The 19,460-nt window shown below is 51.4% G+C and overlaps 1 protein-coding gene across 1 annotated transcript; it reads right to left on the minus strand.

Moving 5' to 3' along the window:
• Positions 1-1,554: 1,554 nt before the first annotated feature.
• Positions 1,555-7,557, minus strand: LOC142483635 (histone H3-like centromeric protein A). The gene is made up of 5 exons (XM_075583652.1): positions 7,428-7,557; positions 5,529-5,583; positions 4,543-4,652; positions 2,231-2,308; positions 1,555-1,833 (listed from the first exon to the last, which is right to left on the minus strand). The coding sequence occupies exons 2-5, from the start codon at positions 5,569-5,571 to the stop codon at positions 1,705-1,707; spliced, it is 360 nt and encodes a 119-aa protein (XP_075439767.1). The 5' UTR covers positions 5,572-5,583; positions 7,428-7,557; the 3' UTR covers positions 1,555-1,704.
• Positions 7,558-19,460: the final 11,903 nt, after the last annotated feature.

Genomic DNA, 19,460 nt, shown 5'->3' on the forward strand with positions numbered 1-19,460 from the left:
GAGAGAGGGGAAGGGGAAGAGGGAAGAGAGAGGGGAGTGGGACAGTGGGGAGGGAGGAAAAGGAGGAAGAGAGAGGGGTGGGAGAGAGAAGGGTGGGGGGAGATGAGAGGCAAGAGAAAGGGGGAAAAGAGAATGAGGGGGAGGGGTGGTGAAGAGAGTGGGGGAGGGTTGGAAAGGGAAAGAGAGTGGGGAAGGGGGGAGGAGAGGGGTGGAAAGGGAGAGGAGGAGAGGGGAGAGAAGGGGAAGTGGGGAGGAAGAGAGAGAATTGAGAGGGGTGGAAGAGGGGACAGATGGGGAATTGGAGAGAGAATGGGGAGGGAAGAAAAAGGGGGAAAGAGGGGGGAGTGGAAGAGAGGGGTTTGGGGAGAGGAGACAGAGGGGGCGTGGAAGGAAGAGGGGGGCATCGAAGAGAGGGTAAGGGGAGAGATGGAAAAGGAGGGGGGAAGATAGAAAGGGGAGATGGGACAGAGGGGAGAGATGTAAGGGGAAGACAGGGAATGGTAAAGAGGGGAGGAAGGAAAATTGGGAAAGAGGGGAGGGCGGATAGAGAGCGGACAGAGGTGACGGGAAGAGAGGGGTGGAGGGAAGTGAGATGGGAAATAAAAAGGGGGGGCAAAGTGAGGTGAGGGGGAAGAGAGAGGGAAGAGCGGGAGGAGGGGGGAAGAGAAAGGGGTGGGGGGAAGAGAGATGGATGGGGAGAGAAGGGTGGGGGGAGAGAGGAGGGTGGCTAGAGGGATGGGGAAGAGAAGGGGGAGGGAAGAGAGAGGGGAAAAGTGAATGAGGGGGAGGGGTTGTGAAGAGAGAGCGGGAGGGGTTGTGAAGAGAGTGGGGGAGGGGAAATAGAGTGGTGGAAAGGGGGAAGAAGAGACAGGGGAGAGAACGGGAGTGGAAGAGGGGGAAGAGAGCGGTTGGGGGAGAGGGGACAGAGGGGGCGTGGAAGAGGGGTGGGGAAGAGGAGGGGCATGGAATAGGGGTGGGGGAAGAGGTGGAAAGAGAGAGGAAGGGGGATAATGAAGTGGGAAAGGGGAAGAAGAGATGGGGGAATGGAGATGGGGAGAGGGGAAAAAGAAGGGGGAAAGATTGGTGGGGGAGATGGGGAAAGAGAGGAGACAGAGGGGAGGGGAAGAGGGGGAATGATAAAGAGGGGAGATTGGATAGGGGTGACAGGGGAAGCGAGGGGTGGGGGGAAGAGAGAGGTGGATGGAAGGGAGATGCGGAAAGAAAGGGGGGGCAAAGAGAGGAAATGGGGGACAGACATAAGGGGGGAAGAGAGAGGGGTGGGGGAAGAGAGGGGAGAGAGGAGAGGGGGAAAACGGGACAGAGAGAGTGCTGGGGAATAGAGGAGAGGGGTGTGGGGGGAGAGAAGGGACAGAGAGGGGAGAAGAGAGAGTGCTGGGGTAGAAAGAAGAGGGGTGAGAGAGATGGAGAGGGTTGCGGGAAAGATGGGAAGGGGGAGGGGCAAGAAAGGAGACTGGGGTAAAGATGTGTGCACAGTAAAACACCGGAGACGTTTTGTCAAAAAAAACAGTAACTTTTATAAAACGTGTTGTGAGGGGAGGGGTGGAAGAGAAAGGGACAGAGGGGGATGGAAGAGAGAAGGGTGGGAGGGAAGAAAGAGGGGGAAAGTCGAAGAGAGAGGGGCAGAAGTGGAAGAGAGAGAAAAAAATTTTAACATAAATTGCTCCTATCGCCAGGGTGGGTTCCTCATGCATCCCTTTCTCCTCTGATGCGCCTGCAAAGCTTCAAATCCTCGACACGTAGTGTGGCCCCTTTGCTGTGTGCACTGCACAGGCCTGAGTCCTGAAACAGGCTCACTATGTACGCTTCTGCTGCCTGAGAGAGAGGGGGGAGAGTGAGTGAGGGAGAGAAAGGAAAGAGAGAGATGGATTGGGGGTGGGAGAGTGATAGAGGGGGAGAGAGCACAAGAAAGATGGAGCAAAAGAGAGAGGCGAGAGAGGAGCATGGAGAGAGTAAGAGAAGCGAGGTTAGAGGGGAGAGAGGATGGAGAAAGAGAAGAGGGAGCAAAAGTGTGTGCAGGGGAGAGAGAGCCAGAGTGGGGGAGAGCGAGCGCATGTGGGAGGGAAAGCGAACATATGCGGGGGGAAAAGGAGAGTGAGTGTGGGCTGGGGAGAACGTAAGCGTGTGCGGGGGGAATGAGTGTGTGTGGGGGAAGGAGGGTGGGGGAGGAGTGCAAGTATGTTTAGGGGGGAAAGCGAGCGTGTGAACTAACCTCCTGAAGGGCAAGCAGAGCCTCAGCCTGCCAGCGCAACTCCAGCTGTGGTTTCAATTTCACACATATCTCTCTCACCTGCACAAGACACGACACTGAGCTCTCTGTACATGCCTAATCCTGCTCTCCCTCATCAGCCCCCCCCACCTCTCTCTTTCACATGTACAGGGCACAGTGCTGAGCTCTCTGTGCATGCCTAACACCGCTGGCCTTCACGCCCCCCACTCTCATTCACCCCCCCCACTCTCCCTTACCCCTCCCGCTCTCCTTCACCACCCCCCCGATCTCCATCATACACCCCCCCCACACCTCTATCCTATCTCTCACCTGCACGGGTCGCAGTACTGAGCTCTCTGTGCATGCTTAACACCGCAGTCCTTCACCCCCCCTGCTCTCATTCACCCCACCCTCCACTCTCCCTTACCCCCTCCCGCTCTCCTTCATCCCCTCCCCCCCATCATACGCCCCCCACCGCTATCCTATCACCTGTACGGGACACAGCTCAGAGCTCCCATTACATTCCTAACCCTGACCTCCCTCACCCCCCCCCCCCTTCTATATTTCACATGTACGGGGCACAGCGCTAGCACTGTACATGCCTAACCCCGCCGTCCCTCCCCCCCACCCCGGCTCTTATTCACCCCACCCCCAAGTCCCAACCCCCTCCCACTCTCCCTCATACATCCCCCACCGCTATCCTATCTCTCATCTGCATGGGACACAGTGCTGAGATCTCTATACATGCCTAATCCCGCCCTCCCCCGCTCATTTCTCTGTCACTTCCATGGGACACAGCGCTAAGCTGTCTGTACACGCCTCACCCGGCCCCCCTCCTCCCCTGCGTTCTCCCTCACACCCCTGCGCTCTCCCTCACACATCCCTGATCTCCCTCATTCCCCCTCCACTCTCCCTCACACCACCTATGCTCTCCTTCACATCCCCTCCACTCTCCCGCACCACCCCACTCTCCTCCAACCCTCTGCTCTCCCTCACACCTCACCCCCCGCACTCCCTCACATCCCTTCCACTCTCCATCACACCGCCTCCGCTCTCCCTCACACCCCCATCATTCCCCCCCACACCACTTCCCCCGTGTTCCTTCACACCACCAATCTCTAACCTGCATGGGACACTGTGCCCGGCGCTCTCTGTACATGCCTAACCCTGCCCTGCCTCATCCCCCACTCCCCTCTCACATACACGGGATTCAGCACTTAGCTCTCTGTACATGCCAAACCCGACCTCCCTCACCCACCTGCTCTCTTCACCCCCTCCCCACTCTCCCTCACCCCCTGCTCTCCATTACACCCCCCTCCCCCCATTCCCCCTCACACCCCTGCTCCCCTCACTCCTGCCTGCACGGGACATAGCACCCAGTCCACTATACATGTCTACCCCCACCGTCCCTTAACCCACCTCCCCGCTGTCTCTCTCTAACCTGCACAGGACACAGCGCTGAACTCTCTCCATGCCTAACACCCCCCCGTGCTCTTTCACACCTGCATAGGAGACAGCTCTAAGCTCTCTGTACATGTCGTACCCCAACCTCCCTCACCACCCCATTCTCCCTCACCCCAACCCCCGCTCTCTTGCCTCCCCCCCCCCATTGCTCCTCTCCCTCACCCCCACACCCCCTACTCTCCTCTCTCTGCCTGCACAGGACACAGGGCTCAGCTCTTTATACATGACTTATCCTGCATCCTCCCCCCCCTGCTCTCTCATCCCCCCGCTCTCCCTACCACCCCCTCACTCTCCCTCATACCCCCCTGATCTCCATCACACCCCCACTCTCCCGCATACACCCCTGCACTCTCTTATGCTCTTCTCTCTCTCACCTGCACGGGACACAGGGCTGAGCTCTCTGTACATGCCTTACCCCTCCATTCTTTATCCCCCCGCTCTCCCTCACACCACACCCAAGTTGTCCCTCATTAACACTCCCCCACTCATCCTCACCCCTCCAGTTCTCCCACCACCTGCCCTTGCCCTCCCTCACCCCCTTCTCACTCACCTGCACGGGATATAGGACTAAGTTCTGTGCATGCCTAAGCACCCTCCCCCGCATCTGCACGGGACACAGCGCTGAGCTCTCTGTACATGCCCAACACTGCCCTCCCTCACCCCCCAGCTCTCTTCTCTCTAACCTGCATAGAAAACAATGTTGTGCTCTCTATACATGCCTAATACTGCCCTCACCCCTCTCTCTCACCTACACAGGGAAACAGCACTGAGCTCCCTGTACATGTCTACCCCCCACCCCGTGTTCTCCTCTCCCTTAGTGCCGAACCCCTCCCACACACACCCCCACTCACGAGCCGAGAGAACGGGGCCCTCTCAATTAGTAGTTTGCCGTTTTTTTGATACTTGCGTATCTCCATCAGTGCCTTCTTGCCCGGGCGAAACCTCCTCTCTCTCCTCGGACCTGAGAGGGGGAGGGGGGACAGGAAAGAAGGGTGAAAGGAGGGAGAGGGGATGGGGAGGATGAGAAGGGCAGAGGAAAGAGAGGAAGGGAAGAAGGGGGGGAAACGGAAGAGGGGGGGCAGATGAGGAAGGAAAGGGAAAGAGGAGGGAGGAAAGGAGGCAGAGGGTGGGGGGAAAGGAGGCAGAGGGTGGGGGGAGAGGAGGGGGGAGGAAAGAAGGGAGACGGGAAAGGAAGGGGGGGAGTAAAGGGGGCAGAGAAGGGGAAAGGGAGGAGGGGGGTAAAAGGGGAGATGGGTGAGGGGGAAAGGGGGAGAGGAGAGGGGAAAGGAAGGAAAGGAGGGGGAGGAAAGGGGGGAAAGGAAGGAGATGAGGAGGGGGGTAAGGTGAAAGGAGGGGAAAGGAAGGGGAGAGTGGGGGGGAATGGAGGGGGAGAAGGGGGTAAGGTGAGGAGTAGACAGAAAGAGATGGAGGGGAAGAGAAGAGAGAGGGGAGGGAGAGAAGAGGGGAAGGGAGGAAAAAGAGGGGAAGCAGTGAGGCGGTAAGAGAGGCCGAGGGTGGGGAAAGAGAAAGGAGAGAAGGAAAGAGGGGGAATGAGAGAAATAGGCTCAGTACATTACATGTCAAAGACCTGCAGTGCATCGCTTGGTTTCCCTCAACCCCGCAGAGCATTGCATTGTCCCCCACACATGCAGAGCATCATTTCATCCTCCTCGCAGAGTATCACTTTGTCTCCCCTTCTGCAGAGTATCGTTTCGTAGCCCCCCTTGCAGAGAATCGCTTCCTCTTCCCCCACCCTCGCAGAGCATCACTTCTTCCCCCTCCCCGGAGAGCATTGCTTCGTCTCTCTCCTCCCCCCGCAGAGCGTCTCTCTACTTACCAGATTTTAAGAGGTCCGGGTTTGATGACTCAGGTCTCATCATGTTTAGAAATTCCTGCACATATGAATGAAAAAAATTCAATAAGCAATGATGCACAGTAAAAGCATAAGATCTCTCAGCTGTTATAAGCAGTAACATGCCTCACCTTGGTAAAGTAGTGAGGTAACGGTGATCCGTTTTTATGTGGATCATTGCTTATTTCAGGAAGGAGGGGAAGGAGAGTGAGGAGATGGTAGGAGAAAGCAAGGAGGTGGGAAGAGAGGGGAAGAGGCGTGGGGAGATACAGTAGGCAGATGAGAGGGGAAGGAGGGGGGGAGAGAAAGGGAGAAGGGTGGAGAATGAGAAGGGGGCTAAAGAGGGAGGAGTCAGGGGGGAAGGAGGGGGAGAGGAGGAATGGGGGTGAGGCGGAGATGAAGGAGGTAGAGAGGGGGAGGACAGGGGGTAGAGGGAGAAGGGGATGAGGAGAGAGGGAGGAGGGAAGAGAGAGGAGGGAGGGGAGAAGAGTGAGGGAGGAAAGAGACGGAGGAGGGAGGGGGAATGAGAGATGGAGGAGGGGGGAGAGAGGGAGGGAGGAGAGGGAGGAGGGGGAAGGGAGGAGATTAGAGTGAGGAAAGGGGGGAGAGAGGGGGAAGAGAGGGAGTTGGGGGAGAGAGGAGGGGGGGAAGGGAGGAGGGGGGAGAGAGGAGGAGGGGGAAGAGATGGGGAGTTAGGGAGGAAGGGGGAGAGGTAGGATGGGGAGAGAGGGGGAGGAGAGGGCAGAGGGGGAGATAGGGGGAGTGAGGGAAGAGATGGGGTATGAGGGGGAATGAGGGAAGAGATGGGTGTGGAGAAAGAGAAGAGTGGGGGGATAGGGGGAGGAAGGGGGGAGAGAGGGAGGAGGGGCAGAGGGGGAGGGTGGGAGGAGAGGGGTAGAGAGGGAGGAGGGGGAGAGTGAGGGAAGGATAGGAGTAGAGGCAAGAGGGGGGAAAGGGAGAACTGGGAGAGGGAGGTGGGGAGAGAGGAGGGGAGAGGGAGAAGGGGAGGGAGGGAGAAGGGGGTAAGTGAGGGAGTGGGGGGGAGGAGATGAGGGGAAAAGAGGGCGGATGGGGGGGAGAGAGACGTGGGTGGAGGGGTGAGGGGCGAGTTAGAGAGGAAAGGGAAGAGGGAGGATGGGGTGAGAGGGAAGAGAGGGAGGAAAGGTGGGAGGGAGGGATGGGTGATGAAGGAGTGAGGAAAGGGAGGAGGGGGAGAGAGGGAGGAGTGGGCAGAGAGGGAGGGTGGGAGGAGGGGTGGATAGAGGGAGTGGGAGTGAGGAAAGAGGTGGGGCGGAGAGGGAGGAGAGTGGGGGGAGATAATAGATTCATTTATCACGCTCCGCAGAGCAGGAGGAGATGGGGGGAGAGAGGGAGGAGAGGGAAAGACGCAGGAGATGGGGATATATATATAGTATATAATACAATTAGATTGTAAGCTCCTCGAAGCAGGGACTCCTCTTCCTTAATGTTTCTTTTATGTCTGAAGTACTTATTCCCATGACCTGTTATATATATTATTTGTTATTTATATGATTACAACATGTATTACTACTGTGCAGCCCTATGTACATTTATGGTACTATATAAATAAAGACATACAATACAATCCTGATAATAATATATTCATTTCTCACGCTCGCTCCGCAGAGCAGGAGGAGATGGGTGGAAAGAGGTGGGGGGGGGGGGGGGGGTGTGTGTGTGTGTGTGTGTGTGTGTGTGTGTGTATATATATATATATATATTATACACACACACACAACACATGTGATAGCCGGCACTCCACTAGTAAGTCCTTGCTATATATATAATATAATATATATATATATATATATATATATAAAAATATATATATATGATAATAATATAGATTAATTTCTCACGCACCGCTAAACCTTCTTCGGATTTCAGATCGCAACTAAAGATTTCCGTGGGAGGGCAACACGTGTCCGGACTACTAATCGGCCAATGAGAGGAGGAGGAGAGAACCTCGTGTTTGTTTTTCTGATACTTTATTACGAAGGGATGCTGCATGTGCGCATGCGCCGGGCGGTGGCCTCTTTTGAGGCAGAGAGGTGACATGCTGCTGGCGCTATATTGAGTCGGGTGAGCGCAGCAACGCGAGATGATTGCGGGGTGGGCGGGATCTTCCGCAATATGGCACAGAAGAATTGCAAAAACAATGTAGGATGGGTGTGCGGTGCCATTTTTAATGTGGCAAGATTACAATCTGGCTAAGTAGCATTTTAAAGCCCGCTCAAAACCTACAAATGGTTCAGTAATCCCCACGTTGATGATTCCGGGGTTTCTAAGAGGATGAGTCCCCTAATTAGTAGATTAAGTCAACTCTTAATTAATTATCCATTCATGGATAGGCTGGCTCCCTTATTCAATGACTGTGCTTCCTTTATATTTTGAATAAAGACTTTTGTAATAGAATTCATGTAAGCAGTATCTTATTTGACCTCTTAATCTTAATAGACTGGATGTTCTTTATATGTTTGAAGAGTTTTCTAATAATTAAGCAGTGTTTTCATTGGATTGATCATGGGTTTTAATTCATTAATTGATTTGATCCTTTATTTACTAATGAGTATTGTAAGAGACTAATTAAGCAGTCTCCTGCGTGTTCTTTATAATATTAGTAATGCGTTTTATAATAATTACGTTGTTTCTAAACTGGTTACAGTAGGTCTTGTATTCAATGACTAGATGTCCTTTTATAATTGTAATAATGAGTTTTGTAAGGTGATTTATTAATTAGTAGATTAATAGAAACTTCAAGTAGCGTGTGTGTCCTTTTATATGGTAAGTTAATGAGTACCTAATTTGTTGCAACTTAATTAGTGCACTAACCATTCTTTAGTAGACTGCATCATGTATCCATTGTTTTTTGGGTCCTTTATATTGTAGGATAATGAATTTAAGATGCTGAGTGTATTAATTAGTAGACTACATAACCCTTCATTAATAGGCTGGGTCATTTATCCAGTGGCTGTTCAGTCCTTTATATTGTACAGTATTATAATGAGCTCCCAATTTGTAATGCTGTGTTTCCTACTTAGTATGCTAATTTACCCTAATTTACATGCTTGTATGCTGGGTCCTTTATACATTTACTTTTATATTTAAATTTAAAATAACAAATCCCTTGTTTGTAATAATTAGTTTAATTTGTAGACTGTGTCCTTTGTAATGTAGAATTATGAGTCCCAATTAGCAATGATCACCATTACCTAGGTATATAACTGGTGAATGGTTAGTGTGGTCTCTACATCCTAGCATTTCCCAAACATTTCCCTAGCGAGTTTCTATTGAGTTACTAGAGGAGGGGTGGCCATCTCCAGTATTCATCAGGGGGGCAGAGAGAGGGGGGGAAGAAGAGTGAGGGAGGAAAGAGAGAGGGAGGGGGAGAGAGACGGAGGGGGGGGGAAGGGGGGAGAGGAGGGAGATATGGGGGGTTAAGAGGGAGAGGAAGGAGGGGGGAAAGGAGGAGGGAGGATGGGGGGGAGAGAGGGAGGATGGGAGGGAGGATGGGGGGAGAGAGGGAGGATGGGGGGAGAGAGACGAGGGGTGAGTTAGGCTGCGTCCATGGTTAGTGCTGGCAGGCAGAGGCGCGCTTACGCTCGGCACTGAGCCCCTACAGCCTCAATGAGAGTGGCTTTAGTAGGTGCTCGCCTACGCTTCCGCAAGCGCGCGGAAGCGTAGGTCTTAGCAAAAATTTTAATTTACGCGCTTGCCGGAGTGCAGGGCCGGTCACGTGAGCGGTTCGCCCAATGAGGGCGAACCAGCTCCGTGACGTCACTGGCCCGCCCGCCGACACGCCCCCGGACGGTGCGCTGCCTAAGGCCAGGGAAAGCACCCTCTTTCCCTCAGCCTCAGCGCGCCTCCGCCCGCAAGCACTATCCATGGACGCGGCCTTAGGGAGGGGAGGGGAGAGGAAGTCAGGGGTGAGGGGGAAGAAAGTGAGGGAAATGAGGGAGGAGGAGGTGGGAGTGAGGAATGGGAGATGAGGGTGTGGGGAAAGGGAGGAGGGGGCGTGGATAGAGTGAGGAGGGAGTGGGATAGAGGGTATAGATGGGTTAGGGAGGCAGGGGGAAAACAGGGAGGGTGGGGGAGAGAGGGAGGAGAGAGAGAAGAGGGGGAGTGTGGGAGTAGGGGGGATAGAGTGGGGATTTAAATCAGGTAAACAAAGCTAACCCATCAGGTACATCAGAAAATAGCATAGCAGCCGCTGCGTACTGTATGGCCCGGGCCATACAGGGGTGGGGAGAGCGGAGGCGCGCTAACGCTGAGGCTCGCCTGCTTCAGTCAGCGCGATTGCACGGACTTGCAGGCGAGCCAGCGTGCGCGGGGGGAGCCGGGGGGAGGTGGTTGGAGGCAGGGCAGTGACGTCGCTGGGCCAATCGCCCGCGCCGCACTGACGTCAATGTCACGGCGCCGTGACGTTGACACTGCTGTGCTGTGATTGGAGGTTTTCAGCCGACAGCGCGCTGAAAAACAGCTTGGCGCTCGGCTGAAACCTCCAACTCTTCAGCACGCCTGCGGACGCTCGCGTGAGCCCCCTCTCAAGGCATCCTCATTGAGGATGCAGGGGCTCAGCGCGGAGCGTCCGCACGCCTCAGCACGGCTGGTCCATCGGCTGTCATGAGATAAGTAAGAACACAGTGTCAAATGGTATCTGTACTCTCTCTGCAACTGGCCCAGCCTTGGGCACTAAATGTATTGCTCTGGTACAACTCACTGTTATGCAGGCTGTGTCTCCAAATGAACCGCGTTGCACCGCCAACCCTCCCGCAACTGCACCGTCGCGGAGGGCGGTCACATGACCGGCGGTGTTGTCATCCAAGAACGCTGCAGCCGCCCGGCGTGCTGTCCGGCAATGAAATACAGGAAATCTCTCCAACAGGAGACAGAAACGGAGCACAGCCGTAAAGCAAAGGAGGACGGCCAAGGTGGTGACTAAAGAAGTTTATTGAACAACAGTGTACTGCTGATGGATCCTCTTACGCGTTTCAGCCCTCAGGGAAAGGGAGTAGGGGTAGTTAGAGGAGGGGGGAGTGAAGGGAGAGAGGGAGGAGGGGAGGTAGGAGATGGGGGAGAGAGGGATATATATATATATAATACTGATGATAATAATATAGATTCATTTATCACGCTCCGCAGAGCAGGAGGAGATGGGGGGAGAGAGGGAGGAGAGGGAAAGACGCAGGAGATGGGATATATATATATATATATAGTATATAATACAATTAGATTGAAAGCTCCTCGGAGCAGGGACTCCTCTTCCTTAATATTTCTTTTATGTCTGAAGTACTTATTCCCATGACCTGTTATATATATTATTTGTTATTTATATGATTACAACATGTATTACTACTGTGCAGCCCTATGTACATTTATGGTACTATATAAATAAAGACATACAATACAATACTGATAATAATATATTCATTTCTCACGCTCGCTCCGCAGAGCAGGAGGAGATGGGTGGAAAGAGATGTGGGGGGTGTATGTATATATATATATATATATATATATATATTTTATATACATAAACACACACACACACACAACACATGTGATAGCCGGCACTCCACTAGTAAGTCCTTGCTATATATATATAAATATATATATATATGATAATAATATAGATTAATTTCTCACGCACCGCTGAGTCCCTGCCTTCTTCGGATGCCAGATCGCAACTAAAGATTTCCGTGGGGGCAACACGTGTCCGGACTACTAATCGACCAATGAGAGGAGGAGAGAACCTCGTTTTTGTTTTTCTGATACTTTATTACGAAGGGAAACAGACCTGGGGCTGTTTGTGCGCATGCGCCGGGTGGTGGCCCCTTTTGAGGCAGAGAAGTGACATGCTGCTGGCGCTATATTGAGTCGGGTGAGCGCAGCAACGCGAGATGATTGCGTCGTGGGCGGGATTATACGCAATATGGCACAGAAGCATTTCAAAAACAATGTAGGATGGGTGTGCGGTGCCATTTTTAATGTGGCAAGATTACAATCTGGCTAAGTAGCATTTTAAAGCCTGCTCAAAACCTACAAATGGTTCAGTAATCCCCACGTTGATGATTCCGGGGTTTCTAAGAGGATGAGTCCCCTAATTAGTAGATTACAGTGGCGGCCGCATCGGCGCAACTTTGTTAACCGCGGGCAGATGCAGTAATTTTTTTTTTCCTGAGTATATTTGCTGTATTTTAGCGCTCGTAATATTAGCATTTTATTAGCACTGTCTGCAATACTGCAATACCTTCTAAAAACTCGGGGGCGTTCGCGAGTTGTTGTCTTCAAAGTCTAATACTTTAGCAGTTCAACCTACAGTACGTCAGTCTGCGTGTGCGCGCGCAGTAATTGTAAATTTGCATATTTATACATGCATGTGCAGCGCTGTACAATACAGTATGTCTCATTTGAAAATTGTTGAAACGCATAGGCGTGTGCTGTAACAGTATCACAATTCGGCATATACAGTACAGCGCTCTCCCCTCGCTCGCCCCCCTCCCCCCCCACACACACAGGCTAATTTACTGCACTGCACTGCAGTATTTCAACTTCTTATCTTATCTACAGTACAGTACACCTCTTCCACACCATTCCTTTGAATGTGTGCCTTTCTGGTTTCAATCACATTCCTGCTTGCTACAGTGCATAGCTGATGATTACTGTGCATGCGTCTGTAACCTCACCACTGCTTGTTTGCGAAGTTCAAGAGTGAGTGATCCAAAAAATATATATATTTTTTTTTCTCCTCATTTTTTATTTAAATTTTCTCTACAAGCCTGCCTAAGCCATCTTGACATTACGATATTCAATCTGTGCTGCAGTGTTTGACTGACTACACATGGTTGATTTGTGTGCTTTTTATATATTTGGGGGTGTAGGGATCAAATTATTATGATGACCTGCCTTTTGAAAATATGTAATTTCTTCGAACTGCAGTACAACTAATCCTTCATGCACTTGTACCCTGTACACCCCTCCCCTACGCACACACACAAGGCTCGCTCAAGGATTTGAACCTCTTTCTTATCCACAACTCTACAGAGCCATTCCGTTTCTAAAGCTTGTCATTTTGTTTTTAATCCGTCCCTAGCCGAGCATCAGCTCTCTGCGCCTGCGTGTCTACCATTGATTTATTTTCCTATTGTTGGCTTTGAGTCTCTGTAATCCTTTTTGGGAAGGGAGCTAGCTGATGATTACTGCGCATGACTCACCCATCCACCCCCCCCCCACCCCAAACCTTTGATGCTTTATTTACGTTAACGCATTTGATAATCCCTTCTCGAATTTGATACAGTGGCGACAACGTTTATTCTAACTCGGCTAGCTCCGCGAAATTCAGATTATCCCGGTTATGTGCGGTTTTGTGTCGCCCAGAGTGAATTGCGTTATTTTCGCGCCCATGATTTAAGCATTTTATTCTCGCTGTCTGCAATACTGCAATGCCGTGTAAAAACTCATGGGGGCGTTTGTGAGCTGTTGTCTTTTGAAGTCTAATACCTTCGCGGTTCAACCTACAGTACGTCAGTACACAGTCTGTGCGTGCGCGTGCACTAATAGTAAAATTGCAGTGAGTGACCCGACCAAAAAGAAATGTAAAGAAAGAAAGAAATTTAAAATAATTTTTTTTTGGGTTCCAGGTTTCTGCTCATTCTGACTTAGCCGTTTCAAAGCAGCGCGGCTTTCTGTGCCATTACGGTCAATGATAGGACCCTCCTCGCCGGCGTGACCCTTTCTCGCCGCCATTACTGGTCGGACCCTGTTGGGGTCAAGTGAGGGGGTTCCTAACATCTACGGGCAAAAGGAATTTTATTTCTAGGTGCCCTAGAACAGAAGTTCCCACGCCAATTGGCCGTGAACTTAACCGAGACCCTAGTTCCCACGCCAATTGCGCGATCATTGCTCTTTTTTGACAATGTTGCCGATCTTGCGGCTATGCGGTCTGGCAGTAAAAAAACAGTGCAGTAAGCCTCAACATTTGGACATGTATATAAATATTAATTAATAATACATACTGTAATATACTGTATAATATATATATATATATATATATATATATATATATATATATATATAGAAATATAATTTTTTCTGTCTGTACAGTATCTTGTTCCTCATTCTGTGAACAGTACAGTACTTCATTGAGAGAGGAGAGGTTTTGTTTAGAGTATACGTGGTGCTTTGCATATACATTTTGCAGGCATAGGTCCCTGCCTGTCCGGTGGAGCTAACAATCTACTGTTTGTTTTTGGTGCCTGAGGCACAGGGAGTTAAAGTGACTTGCTTTTTATGTACTGTATTTGGGGGTTGTATTTGGGGGTTTATTGATCAAATTATTATGATTATGATGAACTGCCTTTTGAAATTACAGTACTGTACTCTACGGAATCAGTTATTTCTTTGAACTGCAGCACAACTAATCCTTCAGCCCTTGCTGCTTAATGCGCCCACCCAGCCCCCTCTCTCCACAGAGTCGTTAATGTTCTGAATATTGCCATTGTGTTCTTAATCTGTCCATAGCCGACCTACAAAGCCTCAGTGCGCCTGCGTGTAATCACACCACCCCCCCCCCAACCCTTAGAGGCTTTAAAAGTAGAGTACTGATGCATGTAGTTTTTTCATTCATTCTTATACTGTCGGGGGGGGGAGGGGGTGTGGTTTTTTCCCTGTTGGGGTCAAGTGAGGGGGTTCCTAACATCTATGGGCAAAAGGAATTTTATTTCTAGGTGCCCTAGAACAGAAGTTCCCACGCCAATTGGCCGTGAACTTAACCGAGGCCATGGGCGTGTATGTGTATACCAGTATTACCTCTCTGGACATGTATAGGTGTACGATACAGGCATACCCCGCATTAACGTACGCAATGAGAGCAGAGCACGTATGTAAAGCGAAAATGTACTTAAAGTGAAGCACTGCTTTTTCCCCACTTATCGATGCATGTACCTCTCTGGGCGTGTATGTATATACCGGTATTACCTCTCGGGACATGTATGTGTATACAGGTATTAACTCTCTGGGCGTGTATGTGTATACTGGTACAGTATACTTCTCTGGGCATGTATGTGTATATCGGTATTACCTCTCTGGGTGTGTATGTGTATACCGGTATTACATCTCTGGGCGTGTATGTGCATACTGGTATACCTCTCTGAACATGTATGTGTATAACCGGTATTACCTTTCTGGGCGTGTATGTGTATTTCGGTATTACCTATCTGGGCGTGTATGTGTATATCGTATTATCTCCCTGGGCGTGTGTGTATACAGGTATTAACTCTCTGGGCTTGTATGTGTATACCGGTATTACCTCTCTGGACGTGTATGTGTATGCCGGTATTACCTCTCTGGGGGTGTATGTGTATAAAGGTATTACCTCTCTGGATGTGTATGTGCAGTGGTTGACAAATCACCAAAAAATCTACTCGCCACACAAAAAAATCTACTCGCCACCTAGTACCAAACGTGTTCTGCTTGGGCCAATATTTACTCGCCCGGGGGTTAAATCCACTCGCCCGGGGCAAGCAAATGTATAGGTTTGTCGAACACTGTGTATGTGTATACCGGTAATACCTCTCTGGGCGTGTATGTGTATACCGTTATTACCTCTCTGGGCGTTTATGTGTATACTGGTATTACCTCTCTGGGCGTGTATGTGTATACCGGTATTACCTCTCTGGGCGTGTATGTGTATACCGGTATTACCTTTCTTGGCGTGTATGTGTATACCGGTATTACCTCTCTGGGCGTGTATGTGTATACCGGTATCACCTCTCTGGGCGTGTACTGTATGTGTATACCGGTATTACCTCTCTGGGCGTGTATGTGTATACAGGTATTACCTCTCTGGGCGTTTATGTGTATACCGGAATAACCTCTCTGGGCGTGTATGTGTATACCGTTATTACCTCTCTGGGGGTTTATGTGTATACTGGTATTACCTCTCTGGACATGTATGTGTATACCGGTATTACCTCTCTGTGCGTTTATGTGTATACCGGTATTACCTCTCTGGGCGTGTATGTGTATACCAGTATTACCTCTCTGGACATGTATAGGTGTACGGTACAGGCATACCCCGCATTAACGTACGCAATGGGAGCGGAGCACGTATGTAAAGCGAAAATGTACTTAAAGTGAAGCACTGCTTTTTCCCCACTTATCGATGCATGTACTGTACGGCAATCATCATATACGTGCATAACTGATGTAAATAACGCATTTGTAACAGGCTCTATAGTTCTCCATTTGCGCACAGCTTCGATACAGGTAGGGAGCTGGTATTGCTGTTCAGAACGTTGTTCAGGATGTGCTGACAGGTGTATGCGCGAGCTGCCGTTTGCCTATTGGGCGATATGTCCTTACTCGTGAGTGTACTTAAAGTGAGTGTCCTTATACCGGGGTATGCCTGTATTACCTCTCTAGGCGTATATGTGTATACCGGTATTACCTCTCTGGGCGTTTCTGTGTATACCGGTATAACTTCTCTGGGCCTGTATGTGTATACCATATTACCTCTCTGGGCGTGTACAGTATGTGTATACCGGTATTACCTCTCTGGACGTGTATGTGTATACCGGTATTACTACTCTTGGCGTGTCTGTGTATGCACGTATTACCACTCTGGGCGTGTATCTGTATACCGATATTACCTCTCTGGGTGTGTATGTGTATACTGGTATTACCTCTCTGGGCATGTGTTTACAGGTATTAACTCTGTGGGCGTGTATGTGTACACCGGTATTACCTCTCTGGACGTGTATGTGTATACCAGTATTACCTCTCTGGACATGTATGTGTATACAGGTATTAACTCTCTGGGCGTGTACGTGTATACAGGTATTAACTCTCTGGGCGTGTATGTGTATACCGGTATTTCCTCCCTGGGCTTGTATGTGTATACCGGTATTACCTCTCTGGGGGTGTATGTGTATACCGGTATTACCTCTCTGGGCTTGTATGTGTATACCGGTATTACCTCTCTGGACGTGTATGTGTACACCGGTATTACCTCTCTGGACGTGTATGTGTATACCGGTTTTACCTCTCTGGACATGTATGTGTATACCGGTATTACCTCTCTGTGCGTTTATGTGTATACCGGTATTACCTCTCTGGGCGTGTATGTGTGTAACGGGTATTCCACCCCACCCAATCTCATATGTAGTGTGGGTGAGTAGAACATGTATTGTTACCGGTGTGGTGCGTATACCTGCAGGCTCACAGGCAGTCTGAGCCTCCGCTAATGAGAGCCTGGGGTGAATCCTCTGGAACGGATCTTCGTTCAGCGCCTCCACCTATGTAGGATTCTATGGACGTGTAGAATGACCCTAACATAGGAACCCACTCAGAAACCACATACACAGTATTATGGATAACAGGTTTACTGAATGAACAATGACAACACCTTACTTCAAAACAATATATCAATAACAGTGCATCAATACAACTGTGTACCATCCCACACCCACATGTCCATCATCACATTCCCCTCAGTCTCTTGAGTGTCCATAGCAATAAAGACCAGTGTGAGTATGAGGGATAGCGCTTCCCTGTGTTGGGGCCCGGTGGTGCACTTAATATATATAATACCTACCTGACCAGTCCTGGTCAGGAAAATCCTTGGAGCTCTGCAACACCGCACAGTGATCCCACGGCGTGCTGCACTGCTCTCTGCAGGAGTGGGTGCACCTCTGCATCCACAGGAAAGGAATCTCCAGCCGGAGTGCTTCTTTAACCCAGTCTCTGAACACGCGATCAGACAGCAACCCTCTTGCTGCTCTAACTATGGTGAAGGATTCCCTGTCCTAAGGCCAACCCTATACCATACAGCTTCCTCTGGTGTCATAGGGGACTAACTGGGCCCTGGGGTGTACCTCTACCCTAGTCCCTAATCCTCCCTATAACTAGCTACCTGCACTACGCACAGCCACTTACTTGGTCCGTGCAGCAACCGTGCTGCACAAACACAGTGCCTGCCTGTCAGACCTCACAGCACTAATAGCTGTGACTCTGACAAGACAGCACTCACACTAAGGGCAGAGTCCCTAACTGGGGCCGTCCCTTATCAGTTACCCACTAACCTGGTGGGGAGTTGGGGCCTACCTGGAGGGTGAGGGTACCTATCTGGATGCAGGAGTTGCACTCACTCCCTGCATCCTTCCTTCCCCTTCTGCTCCGCTGCTCCAACTGACTTGACTCATGCAAAGCCCGGGAAAATGTATCTCTTTCCTCCAGGGCAGTCCTGCAGCCCTATTGGCTCCTATCAAGCACCTGGTGCCTGCCTCGCTATGCCTCATGGGAATTGTAGTCCCGAGGCCCCTACAATAACATTGAGGCCGCGTGCGTGCCTCCCCTCTGCCTACACAAACCTGTAATGGCCGCCACAACCTCTCACTAACTTCCCCTACTCTCGCGCGACTCTCCTGCGCCTTCCCTGCCCTCACGCAACTGCTCCCTGCCTCTCGCAGCCTCCCTGCGCATGCGCGACTCTGCCCTGTCTCTCGCAGCCTCCCTGCGCATGCGCGAGCTAACTGGGCCGCCGGGGACTCACTGCGCATGCGCGAGTTGAAGCGCAATGGCGGCGCCCTATCCGCCCGGCTCCGGGAGCCCTGAGATGCGCGTGCGGCCTTGGCAACCGGCCGCACGCGTCCCCGGCAACCCCCGAGCCGGGACCTGACCGCCCTCTCCCCTGCCACTGCCGAACGGAGCCGCCATTGGACGCGGCGGCCCCCGCGATCGGCAGTCAGGTGAGGGGGGTGTGGTAGCGCTGGGGAGACCTGGCTACACTCTCCCCCTGGTGGAAAATCCAACGTCCTCGCTTGGAGAACGCCATACCCTGACATAAGGTTACACAATAAAATACGGCATGTCATATTTGTTACAATTATCAGGTCGACTTTACACCTCAGATTACATAGTACATCACACTCAATAATACCCGAGACTGGCTGAGACCATTTGTGGGGTGCCCCTACCAGATCAGATGGGGGTACCTCACTTTTGCGTCCGTGAGCCTCCCCCAGAAAAATTTCTTGGAGAGCACACTCTAAAGCGACAGTTACTGGCTCTTCGCTACTTCTTCCCCCTGGTGGAAGGAGTAGCCCAGTGTCTCTGAAGCAGACCTTTACCCGGTCATCCGCGGCAGGGATGCGGTAGACCAGGAGGCCAGGACCTTTCCCGCGGTCCACCACCTGGCGAATGGCACGCTCCTTTTTGGGCGTAAAGGAGGCCAGTCTCCCTGGATCGTCCTTTACACAGTCCTTGTCCCTACGGACTTGTGAGGCTTCCACTGAGAAGCGAGCACTGGGAAATGTCTCGGTTTCACCTGGCAGGGGGGAAAGAGTAGACACCTTACCCCTGCGGTGATTCACGGTGGCTAACAGGTCCTCGGGGACGCTGTCAGTTCCCACCTTGGTGGTATCGGGACCTGCCCCCGGCACTTCTGGGGCAGTCCACTTACGCGCTGAAACTCGGGAGCGTTGGATCCCAGTCCTGGGACCACTCGTGTCGGAGCACACGAGCTCACACTCCGCTCAGGAACCGTAGCTTTGGCCTTCTTCACGGCCACCTCCCTCGGAGTCTGTGGGGAACAAGGGGGTTCCTTACCACTCGGCCGGCTGACGATGGGCTTCCCTTCTTCCGGAAGGATCGGCGGTAGACACTGGTCCACTCTCTTCTCTGGACAGCTACCTTCTAATGAGGACACCTCCGCCAGGACGCAATGAAGAGGGGAGCCCTTCGCCCGGGCGACCAGACTTAAGGAGCCATCGTGCTCCGCGGTCACCTGGAGGCTCACCCCCGACACCCCTGGGGCAGTCGACTCACCCTTGTCGGCGTTAGGTACTGGTCCCCATTCTAGGACAGATGGTACCTCTGTAGTAGGTCGGACTGACCATTGTA

The sequence above is a fragment of the Ascaphus truei genome, unplaced genomic scaffold, assembly GCF_040206685.1.
Source record: "Ascaphus truei isolate aAscTru1 unplaced genomic scaffold, aAscTru1.hap1 HAP1_SCAFFOLD_347, whole genome shotgun sequence".
In the NCBI taxonomy this organism is placed as follows: Eukaryota; Metazoa; Chordata; class Amphibia; order Anura; family Ascaphidae; genus Ascaphus; species Ascaphus truei.

Excerpts from the sequence above, each read along its gene's own strand:
- LOC142483635 (XM_075583652.1), bottom strand. The coding sequence starts at position 5,571 with ATGATGAGACCTGAGTCATCAAACCCGGACCTCTTAAAATCTG. Across the intron at positions 2,309-4,542 it reads GGGCCCCGTTCTCTCGGCTC|GTGAGAGAGATATGTGTGAA; the intron begins GTGAGTGGGGGT and ends TGTCTTGTGCAG. Across the intron at positions 1,834-2,230 it reads CTCTGCTTGCCCTTCAGGAG|GCAGCAGAAGCGTACATAGT; the intron begins GTTAGTTCACAC and ends CCTCTCTCTCAG.